The sequence below is a fragment of the Neolamprologus multifasciatus genome, chromosome 6, assembly GCF_963576455.1.
Source record: "Neolamprologus multifasciatus chromosome 6, fNeoMul1.2, whole genome shotgun sequence".
In the NCBI taxonomy this organism is placed as follows: Eukaryota; Metazoa; Chordata; class Actinopteri; order Cichliformes; family Cichlidae; genus Neolamprologus; species Neolamprologus multifasciatus.
In genome coordinates, this window is record NC_140444.1 from 1,089,449 (window position 1) to 1,102,318 (window position 12,870).

At 42.7% G+C, this 12,870-nt stretch overlaps 2 protein-coding genes across 4 annotated transcripts in view; both read right to left on the reverse strand.

Moving 5' to 3' along the window:
• Positions 1–183: 183 nt before the first annotated feature.
• On the reverse strand, positions 184–7,692 carry LOC146516082 (E3 ubiquitin-protein ligase TRIM21-like). Its single transcript, XM_085162046.1, has 2 exons — positions 6,966–7,692; positions 184–2,197 (listed from the first exon to the last, which is right to left on the reverse strand). The coding sequence occupies exon 2, from the start codon at positions 2,186–2,188 to the stop codon at positions 527–529; it is 1,662 nt and encodes a 553-aa protein (XP_085018172.1). The 5' UTR covers positions 2,189–2,197; positions 6,966–7,692; the 3' UTR covers positions 184–526.
• A 129-nt stretch (positions 7,693–7,821) lies between these two features.
• Positions 7,822–12,870, reverse strand: part of LOC146516083 (NLR family CARD domain-containing protein 3-like) — a 54,002-nt gene continuing 48,953 nt past the window's right edge. For all 3 annotated transcript variants that reach the window (XM_085162006.1, XM_085162008.1, XM_085162007.1), the window contains 4 exons: positions 12,267–12,437; positions 11,173–11,346; positions 8,740–8,786; positions 7,822–8,595 (listed from right to left, as the gene is read on the reverse strand). In XM_085162006.1, the coding sequence (XP_085018132.1) occupies positions 8,054–8,595; positions 8,740–8,786; positions 11,173–11,346; positions 12,267–12,437 (934 nt within the window). In that variant the 3' untranslated portion in view covers positions 7,822–8,053. The remainder of the gene's footprint in view (positions 8,596–8,739; positions 8,787–11,172; positions 11,347–12,266; positions 12,438–12,870) is intronic.

Sequence of the window (12,870 nt, forward strand, 5' to 3'; positions counted from 1 at the left end):
TCATTAATCAGAGGGTGGCTTGTCATTTCTGTTGTACTTTTTTAGATTGGCCACTAGGGGGCCAATTATTATTTTATTTATTATTTATTTTATAATAATTATTTTGTTTGTTTGTTTACAATATGGACACTCTGCAATAATTAAAAAGTTTAATTTATTCACAAACCTAATTTGTATTTATTTGATTCCAAACAGAAGTGTTTATTTATTATTCTGAAAGCTCGAGACAGTGCCAATAGTTCAGTGATATTTTGTTAAATTACAATATGGAGACTCTGCAATAATTTAACAGAAGTGCTTATTTTTCACTTGAAATTTTTTTGTGGTCATTTTTATTAAGATTTTATTTTTTATCGGCAGGGAATATGATAAAACCTGTCTTCCAATTCATTGCATTTGTGTGTGTGTGTGTGGTAGAAGTATCGGTTTTGTACTCTGTATCGACAAGTACTCAGATCCAAGTATCGGTATCGTATCGGTTTGAAAAAATTGGTATCGTTGCATCCCTAGTTATCAGTGAATGTTCTTAATCCAGATGGTCTTCACACAGAATGAGATTGACAGCAGTGATCAGCAGAGGTGCAGCGTTCTTACCATCATCATTATTACACGGATTCAAGTACGGGTGGAGTTTCTGAGTGAAGGAGCAGCCAGTGAACGAGTAGATCAGAGCTGCAGCATCTACGTCATAGAAGGAGACCAGACCCTCCTCATAGTCCACAAACACCCCCACCCTCTCAGGACCAGACCGGAGACAGAGACGGACCGGAGGGGCGGCACAAGCTTTGTACTCATTTCCATTTCTCAGACAAACAGTCCAGAGACCGTTCTGAGGTCTCAGTCTGATTTTTCCCTTCCTGTTGATCGACTCTGTGGCTACTCCTAAACTCCATTTAGTCTTTCCTTTAACCTGAACTTCAAAGTAAAATCTGCCTGAAGAGAAACTCTGCTCTCCTAAAACACAAACACACTGGGAAAATCTCTCTGGGTTGTCTGGAAGATTCTTCCTCACATCACCATGATTCACTTGTTTTCTATCGTCAGACAGGATGAGATAAGAATTTGCTGTATCAGGATCCAGAGTCACGTCCACTGCATCCTGCTGGACCCTCTGCAGCTCTGCCTCAAACAGCTTCTTCATGTCTTCCCTGAGTGTCTTCTCCAGCTGAGCCACAGCTCTCCCCACAGTCGCCTCATATGATAGTGGACGGACTCTGACCTCTGTCCAGTCCTTGGTGCATAGAGCAGCTTTCAGGGAGCAGAAGCTTTGGAGGAGGTGGAGGTGGTCTTCAGAGCGTGAGAGCTTCTCCACCTCAGAGCTTCTCTCCATCAGCTCAGAGATTTCCTGTTCCAGATCTTTGATGAGACCTTCAGCCTGTTTCTCTGTAGCTTCCTGTTTGTCTTCGATCTCCTTCATGAGCTCCTTCAGGCGTCTCTCAACAGACTCCATCAGAGCCGTGAAGACCTGAACACCTTCTGCTTTCTGTCTGTCTGCAGCATCTTTACTCATCTTCACCGACTCTGTGATCTCCTGAATCTTCAGTCGTCTCTTCTGGATCATCTGCTGAATCTCAGCCTCTGTCTTCTCCAGCTCTGCCTTCTTTCCTTCATATTCTTCTCTCAGAGGAACAAACTCGTGGTTCTTGTGATCTAAAACAGGGCAGAGCATGCAGACACATGTCTGGTCGGTCTTACAGAACAGCTCCAGATGTTTATCGTGCTTCCTGCACATCCTGCTTTCCAGGTTCTCCACAGGCTCAATCAGCTGATGTCTTTTCAGACTTGTAGCTATCAGATGAGGCTCCAGGTGAGTCTGACAGTAGGAGGTCAGACACACCAGGCAGGACTTCAGGGCCTTCAGTCTGGTTCCAGTGCAGACGTCACAGGGAACTTCTCCTGGTTTGGCAGCTTGTTGCTCTGAGCTGCTGCTGCTGGCTTTCTGCTGAGCTTCACGTCTGAACTGAGCAACCATCTCAGAGATGAAGGTGTTGATCTTCAGCTGAGGTCTACTCTTGAAAGTCTCCTTACACAGGGGACACTCACACCTCTCATGAACATCCCAGTGCTGAGTGATGCACTTTTTGCAGAAGTTGTGTCCACATGATGTGGTGACCGGATCAGTGAACACATCCAGACAGATGGAGCACAGAAAGCGATCTTCAGACTGCAGATTGCTGGCAGCAGACATGTCTGCACCCTGAGAACAGAAGTATAAAAATGTACACTTTAATTAAACATATCTGTAAATGGTTTAGAAATATCAAAGAGAAAATACAATTAACATTCAGCCTCTAACACTAGAAATCAAAGATAAAGAATGGAAAGAAAGAGGAAGTGACAACGTTCATCTTGTGTGGTTTCAACAAATTTATTTCTCTATAAGTTGTTTTGTAGGAGCCGTTTTCTGTGTTGTTACCTTCTGTGAGCCACTAGGGGTCACTGTTTGTGTTTTACAGTATGGTATCTTTTTAAGGTTGACATGTAATTAGCGTCGGGTGTCATTGATCGGAAGGAGGAAATGGTTTGTGACTGCTGTATTGTTGTTATTTATATTAAATGATGCTGGATACTGAGAGACCTGATGAACAGCAAACGCAACCGATGGAAAGCAATACAGGTATTAAACAGACAGGATAGGTACGGCTGGAGTATTGGACGATCTCAAGTTTCATTCAGTGGAACCACGTCACCCCGCCATCGAACACCTCAGTGGCTTCAAACATAGGCTTAGCTTCTACTCTCTGATTATTCATCGTGTGACTGATGGATTATTTCAGCCTCAAGTCCAAACGTCGTTGGGAAGCTGTGTAAAATGTAGGTGAGGGTAGGAACGTAGATAGACCACAAAATTGAAAGCTTTGCTTTCATGCTCAGCTCTTTTTCCATAACTAAGATCTGTACAGCATCTGCATCACTGCAGACGCTGCTCCAATCCATCTGTCAAACTCATGTTCCCCTTACTCGAGCACAAGACCCTGAGATACTTGGTCACAATCTGCCAATAAGCCAACAGAACCAGACCTCCATGCAATGTTGCAGAGACATGTAAGCCAGGACAACCCTTCAACATTCACAGCTTTCAGGAATTCAGCGCCCATTGCATTCATTCCAGGGGCCCTGCCACTGAGCAGTGGTTTAGCTACATTGGTGACCTCACCCTCAGTGATAGGCGAGTCACAGACCGTATGCCCAGACTCTCTTTGCATAGCAGAAGTGAATGTGGGATTGAGGTCCTCAAAGTGTTCCTTCCACTGCTTGGCCATGTCTTTGGTTGAGGTCTGCAGCGTCCTGTCACCACTGTAAATAGTGTGTCTATATCACTGCTTCCCTCTCCTGGCTCATCTGGGATTTAGCCAGAACCACTTTAAGGCCAACCTAAAGTCTTGTTCCGTGGTCTCCCTGAGCACCTCCCACACCTGAGTTTTTGTATAAGCCACTGCTACTGTTGCACGTTGCTGGTTCTGCTGGTACCTGTCAGGTGCTTCTGAGCCTCATAAGACTCCTTTAAGGTAAATGGTAAATGGCCTGTATTTGTATAGCGCTTTTACTAGTCCCCCCTAGGGACCCCAAAGTGCTTTACACACCCAGTCATCCACCCATTCACACACTGGTGGAGGCAGCTACAGCTGTAGCCACAGCTGCCCTGGGGCAGACTGACAGAAGCGAGGCTGCCATATCGCGCCATCGGCCCTTCTGGCCAACACCAGTAGGTGGTAGGTGAAGTGTCTTGCCCAAGGACACAACGACTGAGACTGTCCAAGCCGGGGCTCGAACCGGCAATCTTCCGATTACAAGGCGAACTCCCAACTCTTGAGCCACGATCGCCCGGCAAGGTGACGGCTTCCTTCATCTCCTGTATTCTGGGACAACTGCCACGACACTCGCCAACAAAAGTCCAATCACAAAACACCACTCAGGTCCAATGTGAGCACTGAAGACCCCCAGCAGAACAGTCCCTGGGTGGAGCATTCTCCAGCTCCCAGCCAGTGATTCCAAGAAGCCTGGGTACTCTGAACTGTTATTTGGTGCATGGGCACAAACAACAGGCAGGCAGGCAAAGGGAAGCAACCCTCTCGTTCACTGGGAATAACCCCAACGTACAGTCTGAGCTATGCATTCAGGTGAGCCATGCTATATCTAGTTGGCATTTCATGACCTTATGCACCAGCTCTGGCTCCTACCCCACCAGAAAGGGTCACTCCAAGGGCTACAAACAGATTTTGAAACCAGGGATTGGAGCACCAAGACTTCCACCTCTGGCTGCTGCCTGATCCACAGAGCACCAAAGCCTTATGGCCCCTCCTGTGGGTGGGTACAGAGGAAGATGGACCCACGTAGCGTCTTTGGGTGGAGCCCGGCTAAGCCCCTTGGACAAAGCTCCAGGTATCCTTTGATATCTTAGGTACCAGCCGCCTAAAGTTTCAAAATGCTGTTAAAATAGCTAAAGCGGCTTTCTTTTCTGAAATTATTGAGACTAATGGCTATAATCCTTGAACGCTGTTTAAAATCTTTAATCCAGTGGTCAATCCCTGTCATGAAATGCCGACGGTGTCCTCTCCAGCTCTCTGCAAACAATTTTGTTATTACTTCACAGATAAAATGTTATCTCTCAAGTCTTCACACCCTTTAGTTGTGAGCCCTGCTTTCGCCCCTGGATGTTTATCAACTTTTCATCAGTTTGAGCCGGTGTCACTCCCCGCCCTTAAGCAAATAGTCGAACAACTGAAAAATACAAATTCTGTACATGATATTCTCCCATCACGCATTATCAAGGATGGTTTTGATGCAAATGGGCCCAGTATTTTACCTCTCACAAATTCTTCATTGCTTTCCGGCCATGTTCCGTCAGCCTTTAAACATGCTGTAGTGCAGCCTGTTCTCAAAGAAGGAGCCTCGGTCATAATGACTTTGTGAACTACAGGCCGATCTCCAAACTCCCGTTCCTGTCCAAAATCTTGGAGAAGATAGTTCTCTCGCAACTTCAGGCCCAACTGGATGCGAACAACATCAATAATAAATTCCAGTCTGGCTTTAAACCACGTCATAGCACAGCTCTGCTGATAGTCCTTAATGATCATCTCCTAATTGCCGATTCAGGTTGTTCTGCAGTCTTAGGCTTACTGGAGTTGTCCTCGGCGTTTAGTATGGTGGACCATAATATTCTACTAACGAGGTTAGAACATACAGTTGGCATTAGAGGTGACGCCCTTAACTGGTTTAAATCATATCTTTCGAGCAGGTCACTCTAGGTACCTATTCTTCCTCTGTTGCATCCTTCTGCTGTGGCGTTCCTCAAGGCTCTGTGTTGGGCCCAATGTTATTCTCTCTGTATATGCTACCTCTAAACTCAATCTTTGAAAAATACAACATGTCATTTCATTGCTATGCTGATGATATACAAATTTACTTTCAGCTAACTGATGATGTTGCTCGGTCACTGCACTGCTTCCTAGAGTGCATGAGAGAAGTCAAAGAATAGCTTTTGGGCAACTCTCTAATCTTAAATGAAAAGAAAACCGAAATTGTGGTGTTTGACAGTCATTTCCCCCGGGGCCAACTAGTTGATACCTTTGGATCCCTTGCCACTTTTCTCTCTGACACTGTTAGTAATCTAGGTGTGCTGCTGGACAGCTCCTTCAAATTTGACAAACAAGTGACCTCTGTAGTCAAATCTAGCTTCTACCAACTGCGTCTTATTTTGACGGCTAAGCATTACGTACCACATAAGGATCTTGAAAAGCTTATTCATGCCTTTGTGACCTCTAGATTAGATTACTGTAATTCCCTTTACTTTGGTCTCCATGCTGCTCTTCTCCATAGATTACAGCTTGTCCAAAATGCCGCAGCATGCCTTTTGACTGGAGCCAGAAGGTTTGCCTCTATCACCCCTGATTTGCACTGGCTCCTCATCAAATACCGCATCGAATTTAAAATATTGCTGCTTACCTTCAAAATTATAGATAATACAGCACCTAGCTATCTTGTGGTACTTCTTAGACCATACACCCCTGGGAGAGCCCTCAGATCATCTGACCAATTACTCTTGGTTCAGCCTAGATCTCGGCTTAAGACCAGAGGTGACCGTGCGTTTTCACTGGTTGCACCTAACCTGTGGAACAACTTTGCCATTGCTATTCGCGCGTCTGACTCCATCCAATTATTTAAATCACATTTAAAAACTCACTTATTTAACCTTGCTTTCCCAGTTAGATAACGCCTGTATTTTGTACTCAATTCCAATTGTATCTTTCTATATATCTTTGTCTACTTAAAACCTGTGTGTTTTTAGCAAGTTTGATTTGATATTCACTTTTATTATTGTGTAATTAGTGCCATTGACCTGTTAGCATATTTAGTACTTTGTTAATGGTCTTAAATTTTAATGTTTTAACCTGCTGTTTTATTGTGAAGCACTTTGGTATACTGTTGGTTTTTAAATGTGCTATATAAATAAAGTTGTATTGTATTGTAAAGCCTGGCCACCAGACCTCAGCTAAAAGCTCACAAAACCATTTACAAACAGCTAAAACTGCAAAAAAGCAGGAAAACTGATTCTGTGAAAAGATGTAAACACAAAGTACGATTCCCTCACTCGTCCGACAGCATGTAGAAAAAACAATGTCTCTGCCAAAAGCACAGATTACAAAACTGCAAGTTTCATCATGTCAAAGAAGACCAAAATACGTTTCAGGTTTGAGAAACATTAACATTTAACCACCACCAATGCCATTTTTTATTTCTTAATTAATTTCTTTATTTAAAAAAAAATACTTGTTGTAACAATAAAGTTTAGTGGTGTCACTTTCTTAGACAGCTACAGCTCATTTTTAAAGTAAGACAGCGAGGCTTTCGTCTGCGAGTCTCTTCAACTCCTGTTTTTACAAAGAAAAGCAGACTTTTTAAATTTTGCAGTTTTAACTTGAACTAATCTGTTGAACACAGTAACTCTGATCAGCTGCACTCACCTGTATTTGAGTTTGTTGATGTTCTCCAGACTGCAGCTCTGCTGTTTCTCACTAACTTTTACTTTCGTTTCAGGAACGTGATGTTGAATCTTTGTTGTTCCGCCTCTTCCTGTAGATTTTCTTCTATTGGCTTCATGTAGGTTATTCGAATGAAACGTGTTTTGCTGCCCCCTCAGGTGCTTTGAAGAATTACAAATCCTCACATAAATTCTGGTACTTTGCAAACACAGATGGTCCAAGTAAAGTATTATGCATATGTGCACATTATGCTTAATGTTTATTTGTATAGCACAGTTGAAGCAGTCCCTTGTCAGGTTCTCACTTTAGTGTTTCTTTGGCTGTTATGTGCAGTCTTGTTCCCCTCTACCTTACCATGATCCACAGAAACGCCCCCATCCAGGATCCTCCATCGTTTTCAGTCTTATACACCAGAGCCAGAAGCTCCACCATCAGGTCTTTCTAGTGGCATTTCCCTTGAAACAGTAAAAAATTATAGCACTTTTAATAATTGTTTAGGTGTTTACAGCCCGGCCCAAGATGGTGTATCGGTCAGAATACAGGAAGGAGGACAAGAGGCTCTCACAGTCAGCTGGTTTATTGTCACCTCAATGCTCAGTGTTGCCAGCAGTCTGTAGTAACAAATATGTTGCCATTAGACTAAATATGTCACACCAGCAGTGGTTCAACTAATATAAACTCAAACAATATCTAATATGACAAATATGACACAGCTTTCTGTGGAAACCAGACATGTTGATATTTGCATAAAAGGCTTGACGGCACAGACAGTCACATAAATCTTGAGCCCCTGTGCTGGTGGCGTTAGGGCTTTACTGGTTAAGAAAGACAAATCAAACATTTGGATTCATTTTAATGAGCTCAGACTCGTTGGAAATGCAGAGGAGCTGGATGTGAACTTTAAGGACTCAAGAGGAAGAAGTTTACAATCATTTAGAAGAGTTTCAAACATCAACTGATTGAATCCATGAATCTGAAAACATGTTTGTGAGTGAAAGAGACAGACATGTACAGACTGAACTGTTCAACAGTCAGTGTTTCTCTAACAGGAGACACTCTTTACACTCCACTCAGCACAGGGACACTGAGGCACCACTTTCTAACCAAAACCCAGGATAAAGAGTATCAGTGAATGTGGTGTTGAAGGTGTGGAGGTGGATCAGAGAGTCAGAGGAGACTCTGTAGAAGGACAGAGTGCCAGCAGGACAGTCCACATACACTGCTGCTCTGTTAGAGACAGAGGAGGAGGAGGAGGAGGAGGAGGAGGAGATGGATGCTCGTTTGTCATTGTGACAGACAGCATCAGGACCATCTTTAATGCAGTTCAGACTCCAGGACTGATCGTTGTATCCAAAAACACAGTTGTAAGTCTCTCCTTTCCTTCTGATGCTTCTGTAACTCACTGATATATCAACCAGTCCTCCCCATTCGACCTCCCAGTAACAGCGACCAGTCAGACCATTTCTACACAGCAGCTGGGGACGAACATCAAATCTGTCTGGATGATCAGGATACGACTGAACCTCCTCCACACGTGTCACCTTCCTGTTGTTGTCAGACAGTTGGAGGTTTGTGTTCACTGTGTTTGTGTCGATTGTGAGCTGACAGGAATCTGATGGAGAGAACAAACACAATCCAGCTGCAGTTATTGATCCATCATCTGTTCATTGATTGACACTTTGATGATGACTCCTGACATCAGAGATGTGAATGTGTGCTGCTTTGTTTTCATGAATCCCATTAAAAACACACTTACACTTCCTCAGACCTGGTGTCAACCATCGGACTCCAGCAGGCTCCACCCTGAAAGGAGGAGGGGGGTCAGAGCAGCACAGTCAGCATGCACACATGGACATTACATGGCTCTCATACACACACTGATAGTGTTAGGAAGGAAAATGATTAAATAAAGCTGCTTTTGCTTGATGGTTTATACACATTCCTATTGTGCTCATACAAATGTGGCACTCCATGTAATAAGGGCCAAACGCATTAATTCAGCAATATTCTTAAATTGAATTATTAAGACTGACATGTAGAGCTTGCAAACATGCTTACACATCAATTGTGGAGTTAGAGTCAGGGGGATATTTTTTCTGGGCTGACAGAGTTAACAGATAATCAGTAGAAAATAAGAGGCTAAGAATTGCTGGATAATATTAGTGCAACAAGGTTAGGCTACGGAGGTGTTTTTCCTTTATCTTTTTTCCAGGAAAGGAGCAGATGGTAGGACAAGGTCAGACATGGAGAAGACTCAGAGGGGAGATGGTAGGAGCACCACGTCGTGGTATAAAACTGTATTGCATGCTTACAGGGCCATCCTATTTGTGAAGCAGACCGCGTGTTCACATTCAGGTAACTTGTAACTGCAACTGCTGAAGCCAATAAAATCTTTCCAAAGACAGTCGTTCTCCTTCCTTAAGAAAGAAAATGAAAACAAAGTGGCGACCCTGACGGGTTTTTCCAACTGGTTTCGGTTCAGCTCACAGAAAGCCTTCAAAATAAAGGTAAGCAGAGCCTGTTGTTTATATCAAAATCTGGATACCAAAGTAGAGGACGTACGCCCTGACGGCACCATGAATTTTACTTTATGGCTAAATTCTTCCAGATCTTTGATATAAAGACTGATTTGTTTTGGTATTGCCCAGTGCCTGGTCAGTGTCTTGCTCAATGGTCAGGTTGGGACTGCCAGTAAGAGTTATAAGACAAAAGGTACATCAGTCCAAAAATTGGAATAGACGGTCCATATTAGACAATTTTGATCTTACACAAAAATTCTCAGCACATATAAATCAACAGGGATACAGAAAGGAGTTCCAGATGAGCCTTCTGTTGATCAATGCTTTCATTTTTTTTTTACCTTTTTATTTACCTTTAACCTTTTGTATTGTTTATATTGTCTGTTTTGTTTTGTTTTTTTTAGTGTTCTTCTTGATGCATTTCTCAATCATCCAGGTAAGTAAATCTCCAAAAGTTGATTCTGTTCATCTGGACGTAGCGTTTTGTGGGAAAAATGTTTCGTCATCATCAGGTGACGTCTTCAGTCTCAGCTGACTGCAGGTTTCAATCTTATAAACAGGACATTTACATAATGACTGAAACCAGCCCACTCAAGGAACAATGGGCTGGGAGGTCAGTATCATAATTATGCAAATTCTCATCCCCATTGATCAACAACCACTGATTAAATGGGCCTTGTCCATGAGTACCAGTCACAGAGCGTTTGGATACTTAGCGTTCTGTTTATTTTTACCTTCATGTTCAGCTCTTTGTGACGGTCTGTCTACAAAAAACACTTAATAAGTACACTTTACTTACTTATAAATGGGCAAACCCAACAGTTACCGGGTTTGAGTCTATAGTACTTTGCATAACACCCAATAAGAATTTTAGCCGTATTAATTATGTTCATTACAATGTGCAGAAATTGGCTAACCTGACCAGGAATGCAATAGCTGGACTGTCAGAAAAGTTGATGTCAACGTCAGTTATGACAGTCCAGAACAGGATAGCGTTAGTTATGCTTTTGGCAGAAAGAGGAGGGGTGTGTTCAATGCTTGGGTTGGCTTGTTGTATGTATATTTCAAATTATACAGCTCTGGACGGGTCAGTTACCAGGGCACTGGAAACTGTCACATGACATGAAAGAATTTTCTGGGATTGATGTTGTCAGATCTCATGTTTGAGGACTCTTATAAACAGATTGATAACAACAGCAGTAAAGGATGAACACGTGCCACCAAACTATCAGATGCCATTGCTGTTTGGGGTCGGGTGAGGAGGACTCAGGACTGAGTCGAGAGATAAGTTGGAGCCCCAGATGTTGAGAAGTAGAAGGGCTAAATATGTATTGCTCATTTGGTGCTTAGGTTTTTATTATCAAAAGAAACATTGAATCCTTTTAGAAGATAAAATGTCTGTTTGTTTGATGCGTCTGTCTGTAAGACCCAGTAACTACGTGAAGAAGGCCGACAGCTGATTTAACACTGACTCGACCAGAAGACTGCTCTCCAGTAAGGCTGAAAGGCTGAGTATCACTGTGGGATAGCAGGCTAACGAAACACATGTTCCTTTGATTCACACGTAGAATATGTGTGAAAGGGAGAGAAAACATTTCAGAATCAGAATACTCTATCATCTCCTGAGGAAATTAAAATTCATCCTCCTCTATCAGACATTCTCTCCATACCTGAGAGTGTCCAGTCTCCAGCCTGGATCCTTCAGTCCAGCCGACAAGAGCTTTATTCCTGAGTGGCCTGGATGATTGTAGCTCAGGTCCAGCTCTCTCAGATGGGAGGGGTTGGAGCTCAGAGCTAAGGCCAGAGACGTACAGCCTTCCTCTGTGATCAGACATCCTGACAGACTGCAGACAGAATAATGTGTGAACACTGTTTTTGTAGTTGCTGTGTTGTTGTTTTTTCTTTTTTTTGAGCTTGAATGCCACAAACCCATTCCACACATTCAGTTAATGTTAGCTTTATCTATAGCAGCAGCAATTGAGAACACATAATGAGATATAATTAGTTGGGTTTCTTTTTCCCATTGTTAATCAGCGGTGTCAGCTTTGCCTTTCACAGTGATTAGGCCATGAGGGTTCTGCACAGTATCTTTGCTGTTCCTAGGACTGCACTCTGCTGGACGCAGATCTCAGACGTCATTCCTGGTATCTGCTGGAGCCACTCGCTCCACTTACCAAGAGAACCACTGTTTCCTTCACCCTCGACATCTTTTTGAGCTCATCTCACAGCCCGTCGTATTTTTCAGGTTTCTCATATTCCTTCTTTCTTACTATCACTCAGCTACATCTATCACTACGGCTGCCTTCATCTGCTTTTTCTATCGCCTCTTTTAGCCAACTGATGAGCTCACCAGTGGGGATGGGCATAGGTATTGATTGCCTGGATCTTGTTCTTCCCATTCGGCTGACTGCTTAGAACTTGTGGTTGCAACTTTCCTGGAAGCCACATTTGCCTGTGGGATTCCCAGGTACTTGTAACTATTCTCAATGTCTCAAGGTCTTTTTCTGCAGTTTTTCCTTAATCTGTCATTCATAGTAATGAAAGGGAATTAGTATATCACAAGCACAAAATAGCCCTAAATTCTCTAAATGGACAGTGAATGAATTCACTTTTTAAACATGCAAAAATATGAAATATGAAAAAAGTCAACAGTACCCAGAGTCTAACACTACGCAAAAAGTTAAACAAAAATAATTTGACAATTATATGATGAGTAGCTGTTTAAATGGTAATACAATTTAATGTTTTATGGCTGATTCCTGACCTGAGAGATTCCAGTTTACAATGTGGATTTTTCAGTCCTGCAGAGAAAAGCGTCACTCCTGAATCACACAGGTTATTGTTACTCAGGTCCAGCTCTCGGAGACTAGAGGACTGGAAGTTGAGAGCAGACAGAACTTCACAGCTTCTCCCTGAAAGGTCACAGCCACTCAATCTGAAAAGCAAGATTTGTGATAAGATTAAATTACTGTAAATGCTGAACCTAGATACCCAATTCATGGTTAAGACAATAATCTAAAATTTGAGTTAAAACAAATCTAATAAAACATTTTAAAATTTCTTTGTGAAAACACAAATCAACCTCTGTCTAAATATACCTGTTGGCATAAACAGAAGGCACTATTGGTCACTTTCTTGGCCCAAACAAATCTCTTCTAAGGGACACTTAAGTGTTGCACCTCCACCAGATGCTTTTGGTCAGTAAGCTTCTGGTATGATCACACTTGTTGGAAAGTTCATTTTAACTGCTCCATTTCCTGGCACAGATGAAAAACCTGGACTCCAAGACTTCTAAACTAGATGGTGTTATGGCAACATAGCAGAGATAACAGACTACACTGAAGGCGAGTTGTAAGCTGAGCCATGAT

Coding starts and splice junctions, on each gene's coding strand:
- LOC146516082 (XM_085162046.1), bottom strand. CDS start 2,188: ATGTCTGCTGCCAGCAATCTGCAGTCTGAAGATCGCTTTCTGTGCTCC.